At 35.9% G+C, this 16,577-nt stretch overlaps 1 protein-coding gene and 1 long non-coding RNA gene across 2 annotated transcripts in view; both read right to left on the bottom strand.

The window, feature by feature from the left end:
- Positions 1 to 16,577, bottom strand: part of LOC141610822 (uncharacterized) — a 266,728-nt gene that overhangs the window by 161,504 nt on the left and 88,647 nt on the right. The window lies entirely within an intron of this gene.
- On the bottom strand, positions 13,942 to 15,672 carry LOC141610814 (L10-interacting MYB domain-containing protein-like). The gene is made up of 3 exons (XM_074429077.1): positions 15,272 to 15,672; positions 14,530 to 15,162; positions 13,942 to 14,316 (listed from the first exon to the last, which is right to left on the bottom strand). Exons 1-2 carry the CDS (start codon positions 15,629 to 15,631, stop codon positions 14,539 to 14,541), a joined length of 984 nt encoding a protein of 327 aa, XP_074285178.1. The 5' UTR covers positions 15,632 to 15,672; the 3' UTR covers positions 13,942 to 14,316; positions 14,530 to 14,538.

Genomic DNA, 16,577 nt, shown 5'->3' with positions numbered 1-16,577 from the left:
ATCAAGTATGATAGGGCCCTGTTTGGCAAACAGCATAAGCAGATTCATGATAGCGGATAACGTTAGCAGAATACGGTTAGCAGATTTTAGTAGCAGGTTTGACTATCAAACAAAATAGTAGAATTAGAAAAGAATATTTGGTAATTAGCAGATTTTGGGATAATTAGAATGATTTCATGAATAAATTGAATATGCTAATGCAATCGGAAAATTCTTAGGTCCTCCGGGAGGACCATCAATGTGTCCTCCTTAACCAATAAGAAGCATTATCTCCATTTAAAAGTTATAAATATAAAGATAAATATAAGGAAAATATTCTTATTGGTTAGGGAGGACACATTGATGGTACTCCCGGAAGACCTAAAAATTTTTCAATGCAATATGCTGCTATTCAAAAACAGCATAAAAATAGTAGATTGCTTTGTCAAACTACTAATTACGCCGGAATCTACTAATTTCGCTCAATATGTTGTTTACCAAATATGGCCTAGACATGCACCTGTACCATCTAAATTAATACAAGTTACATAACTTAACTCTGTTTTATTTGATAAATGAATCATTTTTTGAAAATTGTAAAGTTAACAAAGTCGCTAATAAATGGTAAAACAATAGTCACTATTTTTAAAATCTACAAATGAGAAACACTAGAGAGCTTAAAAAAAAAAGAATGAAACCAAAACTAACTAACTGAAGAAAAGAAAGACACTTACTTGAGTGAATCAATCAAACTCTTCAGTCATCAACAGAATTACAGAAACGAGAATCGAACCACAGACTTTTGTGGAATGCGAACAACCCAATCAAGAAATTGATGTACCTTAAGGTGATGGTTGAGGCCTAACTATTATAATTATTCTTATTAAGCCCCCTCACACAAATGCCCATTGGGCTTGAAGAGTGGTTAGTGTCAGGCTCTCCCGTACCGTGTGCTAAAATTCCACTTCGTGAGTTATTGAGGTTGCCAGGATTCAAACCTCTGACCTAAGGTCAACCTGGCTCGCTCTCCCGTACTGTGTCGAACCCGTGACCTAAGGTCAACCTAGCTCTGATAACATGATAGATGAATCATCAAAATCAAAATCTTAAAGTGATGGTTGATGCCCAAATATTATAATTATACCTATTAAAAACAACAGAAACGAGAATCGAACCGAATAGAACACGTTACGAGCCGCCCTAACTTAACACGTGAAACAACAATTTAAAATAACATCATACTGTACTATTTTTATTTTTTTAATATATCCAACAATGATTATAATGCCCATTTAAGCAAATAAACTTAGTGTCGAGTAAACACAAAAAAAAGAGTACAAGTCAAGTAATCAAATCTCTCGTACAAACTTTTCAAGTGCAGCTATAGTAAACTGTAAGTCATTCATCAATTCATTTTACTTTAATTAACAATTTTTGACGTTAGTATAATTTCTTGAATAATTAGTTTCCTTAACGTATAATTTAATTACTTCGTATATAAAAGGGTTGTTTGGTTCACTGCAACTCTATATAAGGGCGACTAAAACAGACGTCTACAATGTCTAGTCGCCAATTTAACAACGGAGCAAAAGTGACGGCCACAGAAGTTATTGAACTGTTTTGTAAAGTCAATGAGCCAGCTTCATGCCGAGCTTCTTTGCAAAGTTACAAACTCAGCTAAGCTGACGCAGTAACTTTGTGAAGGAGCTCGGTATGGACAATAAACTTTACAAAGGAGCTCAATAAAAGTAATCTAATTGTAATTACAACCGGTTGTAGGATCCTTTCAGTACTAATGAATCCATTATCGATCCTCGACTTAATTTTGCTAATTCAGATGTTTGGTCTCTAACACAAGGGCAACGGTAAAATGAAGTTGCAGGTAAAGCAGGGGAACGGAAGAAGGAAAATACAATGAATTTGTTACTAGTAGTGAAGGTGGTTACACTATGCCTGATGGTGGTTGCACCAGCAACCTGTGACATAATTTTCGACTTAAACACGCCGACAAATTATGCAAACTTCGTGGCACTAGTGCGAAGTGAAGTCCAGGACAAGACAAAGAGTTACTTTGGCTTACCCATTATGAAAGCACCCGACTCCACGAAAAAATACTTGTACATCCAAGTAAATGCTAGAAAAAATGGCAAATTACCAGCAATCTCAGTAACCCTACAACTCAAAACAGCAGACTTATATTTAGTCGCATATCGTGATAAAGACGCAACGGGGAAAGACCGATATTTTTACTTCAAGGGCTTAATAGACAAAACAGAAGTTTTCCCTGATGTCAAGGGGATTAATCCAGAACCAACGAAATGCAGTTACGACTATCCAAGCATTCAAACAGCAGCCAAGAAAGAAATCAAAGACCTAGAGTTTCGATTACCAAACCTGGAAGACGCCATGAGAAATGCATATGGTAAGAGCACAACACAAGCAGACTTCAAGCAAGCACAAGCTTTGTTCCTACTGTATAGCATTGAGATGACAGCAGAGGCAGCACGGTTCAAGTATATCGAGCTGAAGACTGTAAATAAGCAAAAAAGCGATGTCAAGGTCGCTAGCTTGGTGTTACTCTGGGATAAACTTTCAGTGCAAATTGTTGGTGCTGATAAAGACGGCAACTTTATAAAAACTATTGAGGTACAGATTGCTGAAAACCCAACCAAATATTTGGAAGTAAAGAATGTGGCAGATATAAAGCCGGATATTGGCCTCTTAAAATACATCAAGCCGTAGAAAATAACTTCGTGAAAGACCGTTCTATGGCTAAATCAATGTACTCGTATGTTTTATTGAAAATTAAATAAAGGCTATGGCTAAATCAAGGCATCGTATTTTGTTCCCAGTACATTTCTTGCTACATACGGATTAAGTACTTTTGAAACCCGAATCAGACATCAATAGATTGTCTTGGGAGACTTGAACTGGTCGAACTGCATGTTGGAATAAAATTGCAGTAACAATGTAAAAGGAAAAGAGATAACCGATTCGTAGTGACGTGTTATGAGAGCCACTGCCTTGAAAACTATATTTCCGGTACGACCGTGGTGGCGATCAGCAAATGACCGGTAGTTCCCCAAGGATTTACACTACTGCACTCAGGCGCGCCCACTCGAGACTGAGAGCATTGGAACGACAGAATTTATCTTTACCCAGAAATTATATAGAGGAAGAATAAGACGAGAAGAAGAGAAGAGTGTTGTTGTGTGATTCTGAAGTGAAAGGCAGGTCCTATTTATAGGAGAAGTGGAGCAGGAGAGGAGCCAAAAACGTGTACCTGGACACAATTAAGGAACATTAACACAAAAGATTCAGCTCAAAAGATTCAGCTCTTAATTGCATTGTACCTGGACACTTGTCTATCTAAGAACCTGGTCACTTCAATCCAAAACAAAACACGCATCTCTGGCCCAAAAAGATAGGCACAGCCCGCCGCAGGCGATTGCCAAATCCCAAATCACGGATCCGGGCCGGGCACGGGCACGCGCGCGTGCGAGCTGAATTAAGCACCTCGCAAGGCTTCCACAAAAGCCTCCCATGACCCACTAGTGATATGGTATGATAAGGGTTGTTATATAAACAAAAGAAACAAGCCTTTCACTACCAATGTGGGACAAATGAAAAATACTCAAGGCATAAAAAAGCCCCTATTTTCCAACACTGCATTGGTTCAACACCAATGACAACTTTCAACGAACTCTGTATAAAACGGTTTCATATGAAGTATTAGTAATATTATATTAACATCTTAAGCTACACGAAGTCAAAGCTGGTAAAGAGTCCGAACACTGAAGGACTGTAATGCTGTTGATCAAACTGTTTGAGTTAACAGCCTGCAGAACAGATCTTTGGCTAGCTCGATAAGTATCACATGTAGGGATGTCAATTTCACTCGCATCCATCAAAATCTGATCCACCCGATCCTAAAAGATGGATGAAAACCCGACTTAAATGGATGATGGATGGATGACGGATGAAACGGATGACGGATGGGTTGGATGAAGAAATTTCACCCGCCATCCATCCATCACCCGATTATATTACTTTTTATTTAATGTTTTTTTTTACAAATAACACATTATTAAGATATAAAAGATTCAAATTGTCATATTTTTATACTTTCAATATAACTATTTTGTGAACCTACCCACTTGAAAGTTAAACTAAAATAATAATCTAACTTTATTTTTGTAGAGAATAAAAAATCATCATTTTTTTTAACTTGAAACATATAAATACGCAACACCCGTTTATCACCCGATCCATCCGTTTCATCCATGGATGATGGATGGATGGATAATGGATGATATGTTTCATGGATGACGGACGGGTTGGATGAGATTTTAAAAGAACGGATGGATGACGGATGAGGCTTCACCCGACCCGAACCCGATCCATTGACATCCCTAATCACATGTGAGATTCCACATACGGAAATTCCAAATATAGGAGCAAACGCCACTACACCATAACGGCGAGCATGGAAAACTGTTAATGATCATTAACCCTTAAGCAGCCACACAAAAGAGAAAATTAATTAAATAATTGTACGATGAAAATGACATTTTTTTGATGAAACTGCCTTGAAAAATATAAAGTTCAAAGATTCGGTAACCAATAATTCATTGGCAATTTCGCTCAAGAGTATTTTAATTTGTCTTTGTCAGAAAAGAAAAAAAAAATACTATCATTAATCTTCACATGTTGAATCCTATTACACGACAGTATTCATCCAGAAAACAAATGAAATATTAGGTCGGAATTTGGATCCTTTATCCCTTTTTCGTGTCTCCTGAAATATGGTCGAAAAGCCGATTTCTTGAAAAAAAAAAAAGAAATGAAGAAAACAATACCCAATAGCTATGTTACTCCGACTTTTCTCAATTTGTCGCACTCGACATCAGCCAAAATATACATACTTTTTCGTAAAATAATCAAATCTGACACGTAGACAAGCACACGACCATCTAAACGAATTTGAGTCATAACTTAACTCAGTATTAATTGGTACAAGTAAGACGTGTCTAGATAACTATCATTAATATTAAATTTCTAATCATTGATCCTAGGAGAATTATATATTGAAATCGTACAAATTACATGTGCATGAAAGTTCAAGGAAAACGAGTAAATTTACACGTGAAAATAACAAGTTAAAATAATTATCGTACTATTTTTAATATATTTAACATGATTATAATGCCTATTTAAGCAAATAAATTCAGTGTCGAGTACACACACAAAAAGAGTACAAGTGAATTAATCAATAATCCAACGTTGTAATCTCTCATACAAACAAATTCAAGTCCAGCAGTAAACTGTAAGTCATTCATCAATTCATCATACTTTATTTAACAATTTTTAACGTCAATTTCGACCGCAATCGACCAAACATTTCTTGTATAATTTTTTTTCCCCTTAATATACAATTATATTATATACAAATAAACTATAAAAGGGGAGTTTTTTATTTTTAAAATTGCGATGAATTGAAAAGATTTCCTTCTTAGGAGTATGTTCTCCACGATTTATTAGAGGAACTCTATTTTAGTACCTTGCTATAGAAAGAAATTTGTACTCCCTCCAACACATTTATTTTTCCCATTTTTAAGGTCAAATTTATCAAAATTTGATCTTGAATAAGTTAAAAAATAAATTAATTGATGTTTTGCAAATATTTGAGTTACCCTACTATATATATAGCCGAAATTGATATAAAAATACGAAAAATTGAAAACCACCCATAGCAAAAAGCAAATGTCAGTGACAGTGACAAATCTTTTGCTTTTCCTTGTGCTTTCTGGTTGTCTTGTTTATATTATTTGACCCGTTTTAAGTTTAAGTTAGACATATACACCCGTCTAAAACAAGAATTTGTCATTAGATCATTTAGTACAAAAGGTAGATATTGCATCAAATTTCTTTTGCAAAAAAAGTAAATGCTGACAAAACAGATAAAAATGGCCACACGTGACTATTAAATCTACCAAACTATTTATTTTTTTTATTTTTATTTTTATTTTTTGCAAAAAGTAAATTTGTTTTACAAGTGTAAATATTTCAATATCTTATTAGAATTCGTTATATTTTTTTTTAATTTCAAGTTTGTGGTCAAATACTACAAGTTTACAACTTTGATTTCGAAAAGTAAAATAAAAGAACTCAGAAAAACTCAGACTCGACAATTCAGATGTTCAATCTCTAACGCAAGGCAATTGTACACTGCAGTTGCAGGCTAAGCAGCAAAGTGCAGAAAGAAATCACTATGAATTTGTTATTAGTTGTGAAGATGGTCACAATATGCATGATGGTGGTCATGCCAGCGACATGTGACATCATTTTCGACTTAAACACACCAGCAAACTATGAAACATTCGTGACACAAGTGCGAAATGAAGTCAAGGATCCTACAAGGAGTTACTATGGCTTACCTATCATAAAACCACCTGCCACCGACGTCAAGAAAAAAATACTTGTACATTCAAGTCAATGCTATAGCACGGGGCGCAACAGCAGCCATCTCAGTAACCCTGCAACTGAAAACAGCAGACTTATACTTAGTTGCATATCACGATAAAGACGACAAGGGCAAAGACCGAGCTTTTTATTTTAAGGAATTAATAGTCGCAGGAGAAGTTTTCCCTGATGTCAAGGGGATTGCAAAGGAATTAATGAAATGCGATCATGACTATGCAAGCATTGAAGGTGCAGCAGGGAAAGAAATCAAACAACTGGAGTTCCGATTACCAAACCTGGATGATGCCATGAGAAATGCATACGGTAAGAGCACAACACAAGGAGACTTCAAGAAAACACAGGCTTTGTTTCTTCTGTACAGCATTGAGATGGCTGCGGAAGCAGCACGGTTCAAATATATCGAGCAGAAGACTGTCAAACAGCTCCCGAGTGATGTTGAGGTGGCTAGCTTGGTCACCAAGTGGGATAAACTTTCAGTGCAGATTGTCGGTTCTAACGCTGGCGTCTTTCAAACACCAATTGATATACAGGTTGCTGAAAACCCAACCAAGTATTGGACAGTAAAAAACGTCGATGAAATAAAGCCTGACATTGGCATCTTGAGTTACATCAAGCCAAAGATTGCTGATACTTCAGGAATTGATGAACTGTAATATTAACACCTGCTGTATGGCTAATCCATGTATGTTCTGTTTGAAATAAAATAAAGGCATCGTATTTTCTTCAGAGTACCAATACATTTCTTACCACATGGGTAACTAACTTGAACACCAACTGCATAAATATCAATCTTCTGAAAACCCTAACCGGCTTGTGGAACGGCCAGCATAAAACACTGATACCACATTTCACAGAAACAATGTATGAAACGATTTCATACTCGGTCTACTGGTTTCATATTGGTACTTCCTAAACTTTAAAGAGCTCATTTCACCGGAGACGATCTCACTCAATAAAAGGGTGAGACAAAACCAATCACCCATTAGTTAATCATATTGACCAATAATGCTGTAAGATCGTCTGTCTCAAGTTTTGTTGATCCCGAAAAGCAGGGGCGGATTAGGGGGGTGTAATGGGAGGGCAAGTGCCAGCCCTGAAATTTTAGAAATAAGTTCTTATTGATACTTATTAATAACATTAATCTTTTAAATGGTTCAATGGTTAAAGCTTTAATATCCAAACAAGATCACTCAGGTTCAAATCCCACCAAGATCATTAATTTAGCATTAATTTTTGGTTTTCTTATTATCGTAGTGAAATGCATTATAATATCAAAATTCAAATAGATACTAACCATAATATACACACATTTAATGTACTTGTTGGAAAAAAAATGCAAAACCAAATATTGTTTTAGTAAAAAAAATTTCTGGTGCCCTCCCTCAAGTAAAATCCTGCATCCGCCCCTGCCGAAAAGGCTGGTCATTTTCAATATAACATGGTAGTCAGCATATTATACTCCTTCGACATATAACTTAACCCAACTAGATATTAAATCGATCTTTTGGGCATGGAGGATTTATGGCTCAGTAACACCGCAATCAAAGAAACCAACAATCATTCTGAAAGTCAAATTGCATAAATCAAGGAAAACACTTTCTAACTTGTAAAAAGATGACCTTATGAGATGAACTTATTCAATTGGAAGTCGGAACATAGATAAAAAAAAGAAGAAAAGAACAGCGCAACCGCAAAAGTTTGGTCACAAATTATTCAGCTCAAGAAGTTCAACCAAAACAAATTTCACATTATTCAGCTGATGGACCATATGTCTGATATTACATTCATGAAGGGGCTCTGAAAGCATTGCCTCTCCATCCAGCAATACGGTTACACGCCTGAAAATCGCAAATGAAAAGCAAGTGAGCCTCACTTGCACTCTCTGATCTCAGATGCAACATATCAAAACTTTGGCACAGTCCGACATCAACATGATCCGTCACGTGCTACTCAAGTCAGTAAGAGGTGTCAATCATGATCCTTGATTTAAACCTCGTCGACTTTAAAAGTGCCCTAAAGGCTTCCTTTTCACCCCAAAAGGACATGCTCAAGCACATTTACTAAAAGAGCAAATGCTACACAATGACACAAGTGAATTAAGCAGTCACGTAAGAAGAAAAAAGTTCTACAATGCCTAGTTTATACTTGAAAACAGTTCGAACATTACCTAGTTGAAAAGTGGGTGAAGACAAGCCCATTAAACTGAGATGCTAAGTGCCTATGTGGGCTATGTCCCATGACCATTAGTTTATGACCACTAGCACACAAAAGTGGAGAGAGGGGGCTAGTAAATTATGTTTTTTCTACGTTACTTCACTACATTACTAATTTATCCAACCTATACTATTCAATTTATGTTTTAGCCCCCGTAACTTTCAGCGCTGACTCCTACACTACTAGTACTAGTACAAAAGGGACGTTGGTCTACACAAAGACTCGTATTATCATTCTGTAAACAAGATTCTGATAAAGGCAACCTCCACAAGCCACAACTATCGAGTCAAAAGGGAGCTTTGAGTGTGCAACTGCGCACGGAGGAAACATAAAACACCGAATATTTTGTACAGGGTGATTGTATCAGTCTAGATGCTACAGTACTCCAAAGTCCAAAAGTTTAAGGTGTTGATTGATTCGTCCCATGTCAGATTGTCAGCACCTTCAGCCATGCAGCAACAAGTTCTACTTTTTGTTTGCTAAGACAAGTTTAGTGTCCTGGTAGGCTGATGTCATTAAAAAAATGAAAACTGAGAGCCGCCTACATTTTTTTTCGTTCTAAATGTTGTACTTATATGCAAATATAATCTGCCTATAGAGGGATGCTATCCAATATCTTTGCGCAGATGGCTTCTATATAACATGTCCGATGAAAGCCATGTATCCCATAATGGAATAAATAACAACTGATATCGTCATCCCAATACTTATAAAGCGCCCTCATTCTAAGAAAGGTGAGGAAAAAGTTCGATTTAGATTCCCCAATTCCAAATTCTACATAGGCTTCCAAATGAGCTACTCCTAGTTACCATTTTAAACTTCCAACTAACTAGAGTTGACCATATTTAAACTTGCCACATGTAATCTTTCCTTTTTTTAGTACATTATTTGTAGCTGTTAAGACATATGACCAACAAAGTCACCTGTAATTCTGTAAAGCAAACACCTAACATCCAACTCAACCTAAGGCAGAACAAAGATGGACCAGAACTTGAATTGCAGTCACACAACCGAAATCTGATGAGAAACGTCAAATCAGCTGTAAATCCTCTAGACACGTCTCATTACAAAGAATAGCCTAATTGTACTTGTAAGTTTTACAATACTCAATACCCCAGTGAAGATTAATATACTTTTTTTTTTAAATCAAGTCAAACATTTCGCATTACATGGCCAATTTATAGTCATGTGGTTCACGTTGTTTGGTAGTTTCCCACGTTCCATTCACAGAGAAATCAGATGTAACCTAGCAACACACAACATGCAAAATCAACACAAAGGATACAAGTCTGAGCAAATACAAAAAAGAACCCACCTAGTGTCCATGTCCATGATCGTCATGCCCATCCCAGGGATGCCTCCAACCCTAAAACAGGCATAAATGTCCATCAGGCCCAATAGTCAACACAAAGAGACCTTCTAGTATACCTAACAGGACAAATCCGAAAGAGACGATCATGAAAAAAGTCAAATTAAGCTTACCAGCACAACGGGGCCATCCTGCTTAGCTCTGTACAGTACCCAGAACCTGAAACATCAATAAGATAGTTTTCAGACAACCTAACTCTGAATTTGATAACGCTTTAACCCACACTCAATAGTCGAGTGCTCAGTTCGTGAATCGTTTATAGCATATTCTATCACAGAACTCTATTAAAAATCTATATATATTTACACTATGAAAAGCGTATTGCGAATTGAATGTGACGTATCCTTATAAAATTAGACAACCTTAGTTGAGAGGAGCTTTGCAACTATCACAGACAAAAGAAGACATTTTGGTGTGCATATGCGTTCAATTCATCCAAAAGAAGACATTTTGGCATGCATATGCATTCAATTCATCCACCATCATTCATTCTTTTGATATAATGGCAGCATAGTCAGAAACTGAGGGGAAATCAACAATTAAACACAAAAGCAAGTATATTTTTGATGCACTCACGCACCTACAAGGTTACCACCAACCTCAAACAACTAGCCTAAGAATTAAATTTTCCTACACATAATTTTTTTATTTCGTTTCGTCTATTTCAAATTTGAAACCCTCTTCAGATACAAGGACCGTGAGACACAGAGACAAATACGGAATACGGATTACTTGTTACCTCCAAACATCCTTGTATAATAAAAAAGGCCTGCGACTTCGGCATAGGCAGGTCACATTCCAAGGATATACAATTCAATCAAACTCAAAAATCATACCCATTACATCAGAAACCATTTTATACCAAGATCAATTATCCCATTACATCAGAAAGCATTTTATACCAGTACATGACGGTTTCAAAGGAAGATTCATGTCCGCCAACCCCAAATCAACTCGGGATTAATGCTCAGATGTTGTTATTGTTGTTGCATCAATACTAAGATCACTGATTCTACCCAAAGTCCATATAAATCAAAACCCAATTCTCACACACATTCAAAGAAAAGAAACAAAACTCCCACAATTGATCTTCATGAGTCAGAATAGTCAGTTATACACTAGTACACTACCAGTATAAAACGGATCCACAAACAAAAAATTGGTTACAAAAACTAAAAAAAGTGGTTACCAAAAAACCCATTTTACACAATAATTAGTGAAACCCCCAAAAGCCAACCCCAAATCAATTCATATCTATCAACCCCAAATCAATTCGGGATTAAGGCTCTGATGATGTTGTTGTTGCATCAATACTAAGATCACTGATTTACTACCCAGAACTCTATATAAATCAAAACCCAATTCTCGCACACATTCAACGAAACCAAACAAAACAACAGTCCCACAATTGGTCTCCTATGAATCGGTTTTACACTAATATAGCATAAAACGGATCCACCAACAAAAAATTGATTGCAAAAACTAAAAAACCGGTTACCCAAAAACCGTCTCACACAAATTCTTGTGTAAAAAAAGCTGAAAATCCACAAAAATGCAAAAAAATAATCATGAACCCACCAAATTGAGACATCAAACAACAAGCAACAATGATCAGATAAAAAAAAACACTAACAAAGATTTGATCTTTTTCAACAACAAATTCAATAACAAGAGATTAATAAAGAAAGAACAATAATTGGATCAGAAAAAAGAGGGGAAAAGGAGAAAAGAGAGAGAAGTTCATACCACATAAGAGCACACATGCCCTTTCCTGTGACTGAATGCCAGCGTTTGGGAGCGTGTATTGTCATTCCTCTGTATGTTTGATCTCCATGTCCACCACCCATTTTCTCTTTCTTCTCTTTCTCTCTGTAAATCTTCTTTTGTTGTGAAATGGTGATTTTCAATGGCAAGCTGGGTTCGGTGACTGGGAGAACGGAATTGATCCGAGACCCGAAATTGATGTTGATTGTAGAACTCGAATGTGACCCAAAACTTTAATTGGCCCGATTAACCTCTAATTTGGCTCGAGCTTTCTTAGATAAGGATTGCTATCCAGCTTTCCCCTCCCACCTCCTTTTCCACATTTTTCTGTACCCTCTCACAATCGATATCAAATACCACAATCTATATCAAATATATCGGGAGGGGGTCGGAAGGCAGGTGGAAGAGCCAAGATATATAATATTTTAACCGATTATTAGAGGAGAATGTAGGTGCTGTTTGGCCAAGTTTATGTGAAAGAGTTTTACTTCTTAAAAGGAGTTTTTTCATAAACTACTTTTTGGAAAAGTTGTAGGTGTTTGGCCTAACTTTTGTAAAAACAGTTTCTTAACAAATGGATGTGTTTGGCCTACTTCCTATTTTCCAATTTTTTTTCCTTTTTAAACTAACATTATTAATAACATCTTTTGAATAAGAAAACTTGGGTTAAGAAGATCAAAATTTTGGTAAAGTTGCATTATTAATCTCCAACTTAAGAAATTCAAGCAAATATATAATTATGACATATCGAAAATAAATTATTATGATTACACATCCTCGTCAAATCAAAAGTGTGCCAACAAATAGATAGATAAAGTTAACATTTGTAATAAAAATTTTAAGATCATCTCATGTTCATAAGAGACGTAGCAATAGAATTACGAACAATAGACATATTTTCATCATCTGCAGCATCGCCATGCTCATCTGAATCATCTTCATCGCCATGCTCATTTAAATCATCATCATCTTCTACGCTAGGCATATAATTTGGATCTGCGTCACACTTATCAAACTCTTCATCTTTCAGCGCATTTTTTCGAATAAAATTATGTAGCGCCATAGTTACAACCACTATTTTACATTGTGTAGAAAACTTATAACTGGGTATGTTAAATAATATTCTCCATCTGTTTTTCCAAACGCCAAATGATCTCTCTATAACATTTCTAAGAGATGCATGTGCAAAATTGAATATTTCAAAATACCCAGTTGGAGGTTGACTCGATCGCTTATAATCAGCAAGATGGTAACGTGCATTTTTTCCCTTAAAAGGTGCCAAATATCCTTTTGAATTTGAGTAACCTGCATCGACTAGATAATACTTACCTGAAAAGAAAATCACATTTAGTACTAAAAGATAAAATAAAATATAAATTGAAATGAAAGGGATAAAAAAAAACTATGTAACTGACCTTCCGGTGGATATGGAAATATATTTTTCCCTTTTAATTTTGCTAAAGTTTCAGTGAGAATTCGAGAATCGTGTGCAGACCCTTCCCATCCAGCTTCGACAAATGTGAATAACATGTCAAAATCGCAAATTGCCATGACATTTTGAGTTGCATAACCCCTTCTACATATATAAGGGATCTCGTCTTCTTTTGGTGTAACTACTGCACGAACATGAGTACCATCCATAGCACCTATGCACCCTCTGAAATGAGGCCAAAACTTGTAATCATCTCGAATCTTTCTAGGAATTTCTTTAAAATTGTAATCAGCCGGTCTTATGATGTCTCTAGAAAACTTCACTAAAGACGTTAAGACCTCATTAAACTTTCTACTAATTGTTTCCCCTGAATGTTTGAATCTAGTTTGGAGAGTACGATTTGATTGATTATGTGCACAAACCCAAAGAAATATTGCGAGCGCCTCTTCTGCACGCATCTCTCTAGTGGGATGTAATCCATACTTAGTCACTAATAATTCAGCTAATCTTATAAAGACATGTGACTCCATTCTAAACGTCCTGTAGCTTTCACCCGGTGTATTTAGCACTTCAATCACAAATTGCCAACCTGAGCAAATTGAAGTCCTTATGTTTTGCTTATAAATATATTTAAGGTAGTATTGTATGCACACAATCAATCCCAAGGTAGCAAGCACATACATCATTAATTTTTCATGGGTTTGCTGAAGCAATATTTCACCATCCATGTCCTGATCTTCCTCAGCTGCCTCATCTTCACTCATTGACTCGATATCCGATTGTTCTTCATTATTCTCATTATTACCCGTTTCGTTTTCTTCCACATCTTTGTTCACTTCCTCAACTCTATCATCTTCAGCAAACTAAAAAAAATAAAGATTAAAAGGTAAATAGATGATAATAACTTTATACAATAAGAACTAAATGTCATACTCCACTCAAGAATTCAACAAAAATTATTACACTGTTGCACCAACTCTGTCAACCTGCAAGACAATGAAAAAAAAAAAAGACAACTGATCTCTTTAATTTGAACTCCTACGCTACTTGACAATGAAATTATAGTACGGACAAACTAAATACAAGGTAGAGTGATATAGAAGAATCCCAAGGCTGACACACTAAGAGCAAAGACATAAATTTGCCAACAAGTCAAACAACAAGAAGAATATTATTAATTCACCCGAAATTGAAAGAAATGTCAACTGTCATACTTCTACAAATCGGGAAATCAAAAGCAAAAACTTGGAATTAACGAAAAACAATGGTAAACATGATAAGATAGCACAAGTAGAATCTAGCGGCGTGGAGTGTGATTTTTCTCTCTTTTAAGCTCTTCGTCCAACCAATTAACTCGAAGATCATCTTCTTCAAGTGCAATAAATATTTCTCTGTACTCGCGCTTAACAAATAAACGGGTACCCAACATGAACAATTCACTTCTAGGCTGAATTGACGGGATCTTTTTTAACACAGTTATGCACTCGCTAATACTATATCCAGATTGATCCTTTGTTTGACTGTTAGCAACTGTAGACTCCATCACAGTACAAATTCTGTCCAGCTGACTTTGCATTACCAAGGCGGTACTCACTTTTGATTTCTTACCCTTACGTGTTATATGACTTTTCCTGTCATTTTCAGCTGTTTCTTTTCTCTTCTTAACATGCTGGTGGTCTTTTTCTAAGGGCAAATCATTACTTACCTCAATGTTCTCCAAGTCAACATTACTCTCATCACCTACCATATTATCATTAAAAACGTCATTACTTGCATCATAACCTTCGTCATCTTCCGTCTCAGTCACCATGTACGGATTGAATGAATTATCACCAGTTGCAAATGTCTTAGAAAACATTACTTCCATCTCAGTTAAATTGTCAATACCATTATGCCGAAAGCTAGCAACCTCAGGATCAACCTGCAATGTTTAAAATAATATCTTCTAAGTCTTACAAGACAAAATTCCAAGTCTAATGGTAGTGAAGATGGTATTGAGGTACTCATAGTAGTTACTTTAGTAAACTAACCTTTTCTTTTTCGGCCCACCATGCATCATCAGCATCCACAGTTCCCTTGTTATGGTCCCATCCTAATCCAGTCTCGGAACCAATTAATTGCTGCCATGCCTTATACTGATTTTTCAAAGATTCCCATTTGTTCTTTAATTGCTTCTGGTCATACTTTCTTCTAGTTCTACGCTGAAACTTATTAACTACATTTTCCCATCCTACCCTATTGAAGTGTGTGTTAGGCCTATTTCCAGCATGTACCTCCTCAGCACACACTTCACAAAATATCTTTGTTGTTAAATGATCCCAATTTGCCTTCTCCTTTTTCGTTACAAAGTTTGACGTACCAGTAGGTGCTCGAGGTTGACCTTTTGTCATCTTTTGATTACATGCCTAATGCAATTTACATTCACAATCGTGTTCAAGACAACATTTCTATTTGAACTATATACAATTTTAAATACGTAAATCATTTTTCAGCTACATAGAACATTTACCTCATCGTTCATATGAGAAGTCAACAGTCCAGTGAAAGTTTGGGATGAAGGAAAATCACGGACACTATGACGAACAGGTTGTTTCACCTAAATGGTAGAGTTTAAAAACGAATAAAATGTTACTACTATCGCACTTTGAAAAGTTAGAGATAATAGGATAAAGTATTTACCCTTTCTAGTGATGCTCTAGCCAAAAATCGCATATTGGAATCATTATTCATCTCTTCAGATGCAAATTGTTGAGTCGATGCAAACTGATGATTCATAGCTTGATGATAGTAGTTTTCTAGTATGAAACAAACAAAGATTTTCAGTCAATAGAATAGATTCCATTTGTACAAGTTGACAGCCATACGAACAATCATTCATTGAACTTAAGACACCATTAAAGCCATTGTGTAGTAAACTGAACATATACATTTTGACTCCATTTTAATCTGAGTCATTTAAAAGGAAGAAAGCTAGAAAAAAGTGTGAGAGATGGCACAAAGTTATAGAAAGTACATTATTTTACAGAAAAGTAATCCAATCCAGAAAATCAATCTTTGAGTCCATTTCTGTACTAATATTACTCGTATTAAGCAAAGAATGAGATGAGCAAGATGCTTGGATGAGTGGATGACTAATGCACAATGGCAGAGATGAATTACCAACTTTAAACCTGGCCAAACTCCTCCAGGAAATCAGAGAAATAGGAGCTGCCTTTCTACATTTCTAGCTATAATATTTTGACCATTCAATTCATACAAATGGGACACTAATTGATTTATTTAACCTTAAGACGGATATACATCGTCTTAAGAGAGACTACTTGAAAAACGGAGTCA

This window comes from Silene latifolia, chromosome 11 (assembly GCF_048544455.1).
Source record: "Silene latifolia isolate original U9 population chromosome 11, ASM4854445v1, whole genome shotgun sequence".
In the NCBI taxonomy this organism is placed as follows: domain Eukaryota; kingdom Viridiplantae; phylum Streptophyta; class Magnoliopsida; order Caryophyllales; family Caryophyllaceae; genus Silene; species Silene latifolia.
Note: the sequence above shows the minus strand (reverse complement) of the source record. Positions and strands in the feature narration are given on the sequence as shown.

What these genes read in the sequence shown, in the direction of transcription:
- LOC141610814 (XM_074429077.1), bottom strand. Translation starts at nt 15,631, where the DNA reads ATGACAAAAGGTCAACCTCGAGCACCTACTGGTACGTCAAACTTTGTA. An exon ending in GGTGGGCCGAAAAAGAAAAG is followed by an intron (nt 15,163 to 15,271) that starts GTTAGTTTACTA and finishes TAAACATTGCAG; the next exon opens with GTTGATCCTGAGGTTGCTAG.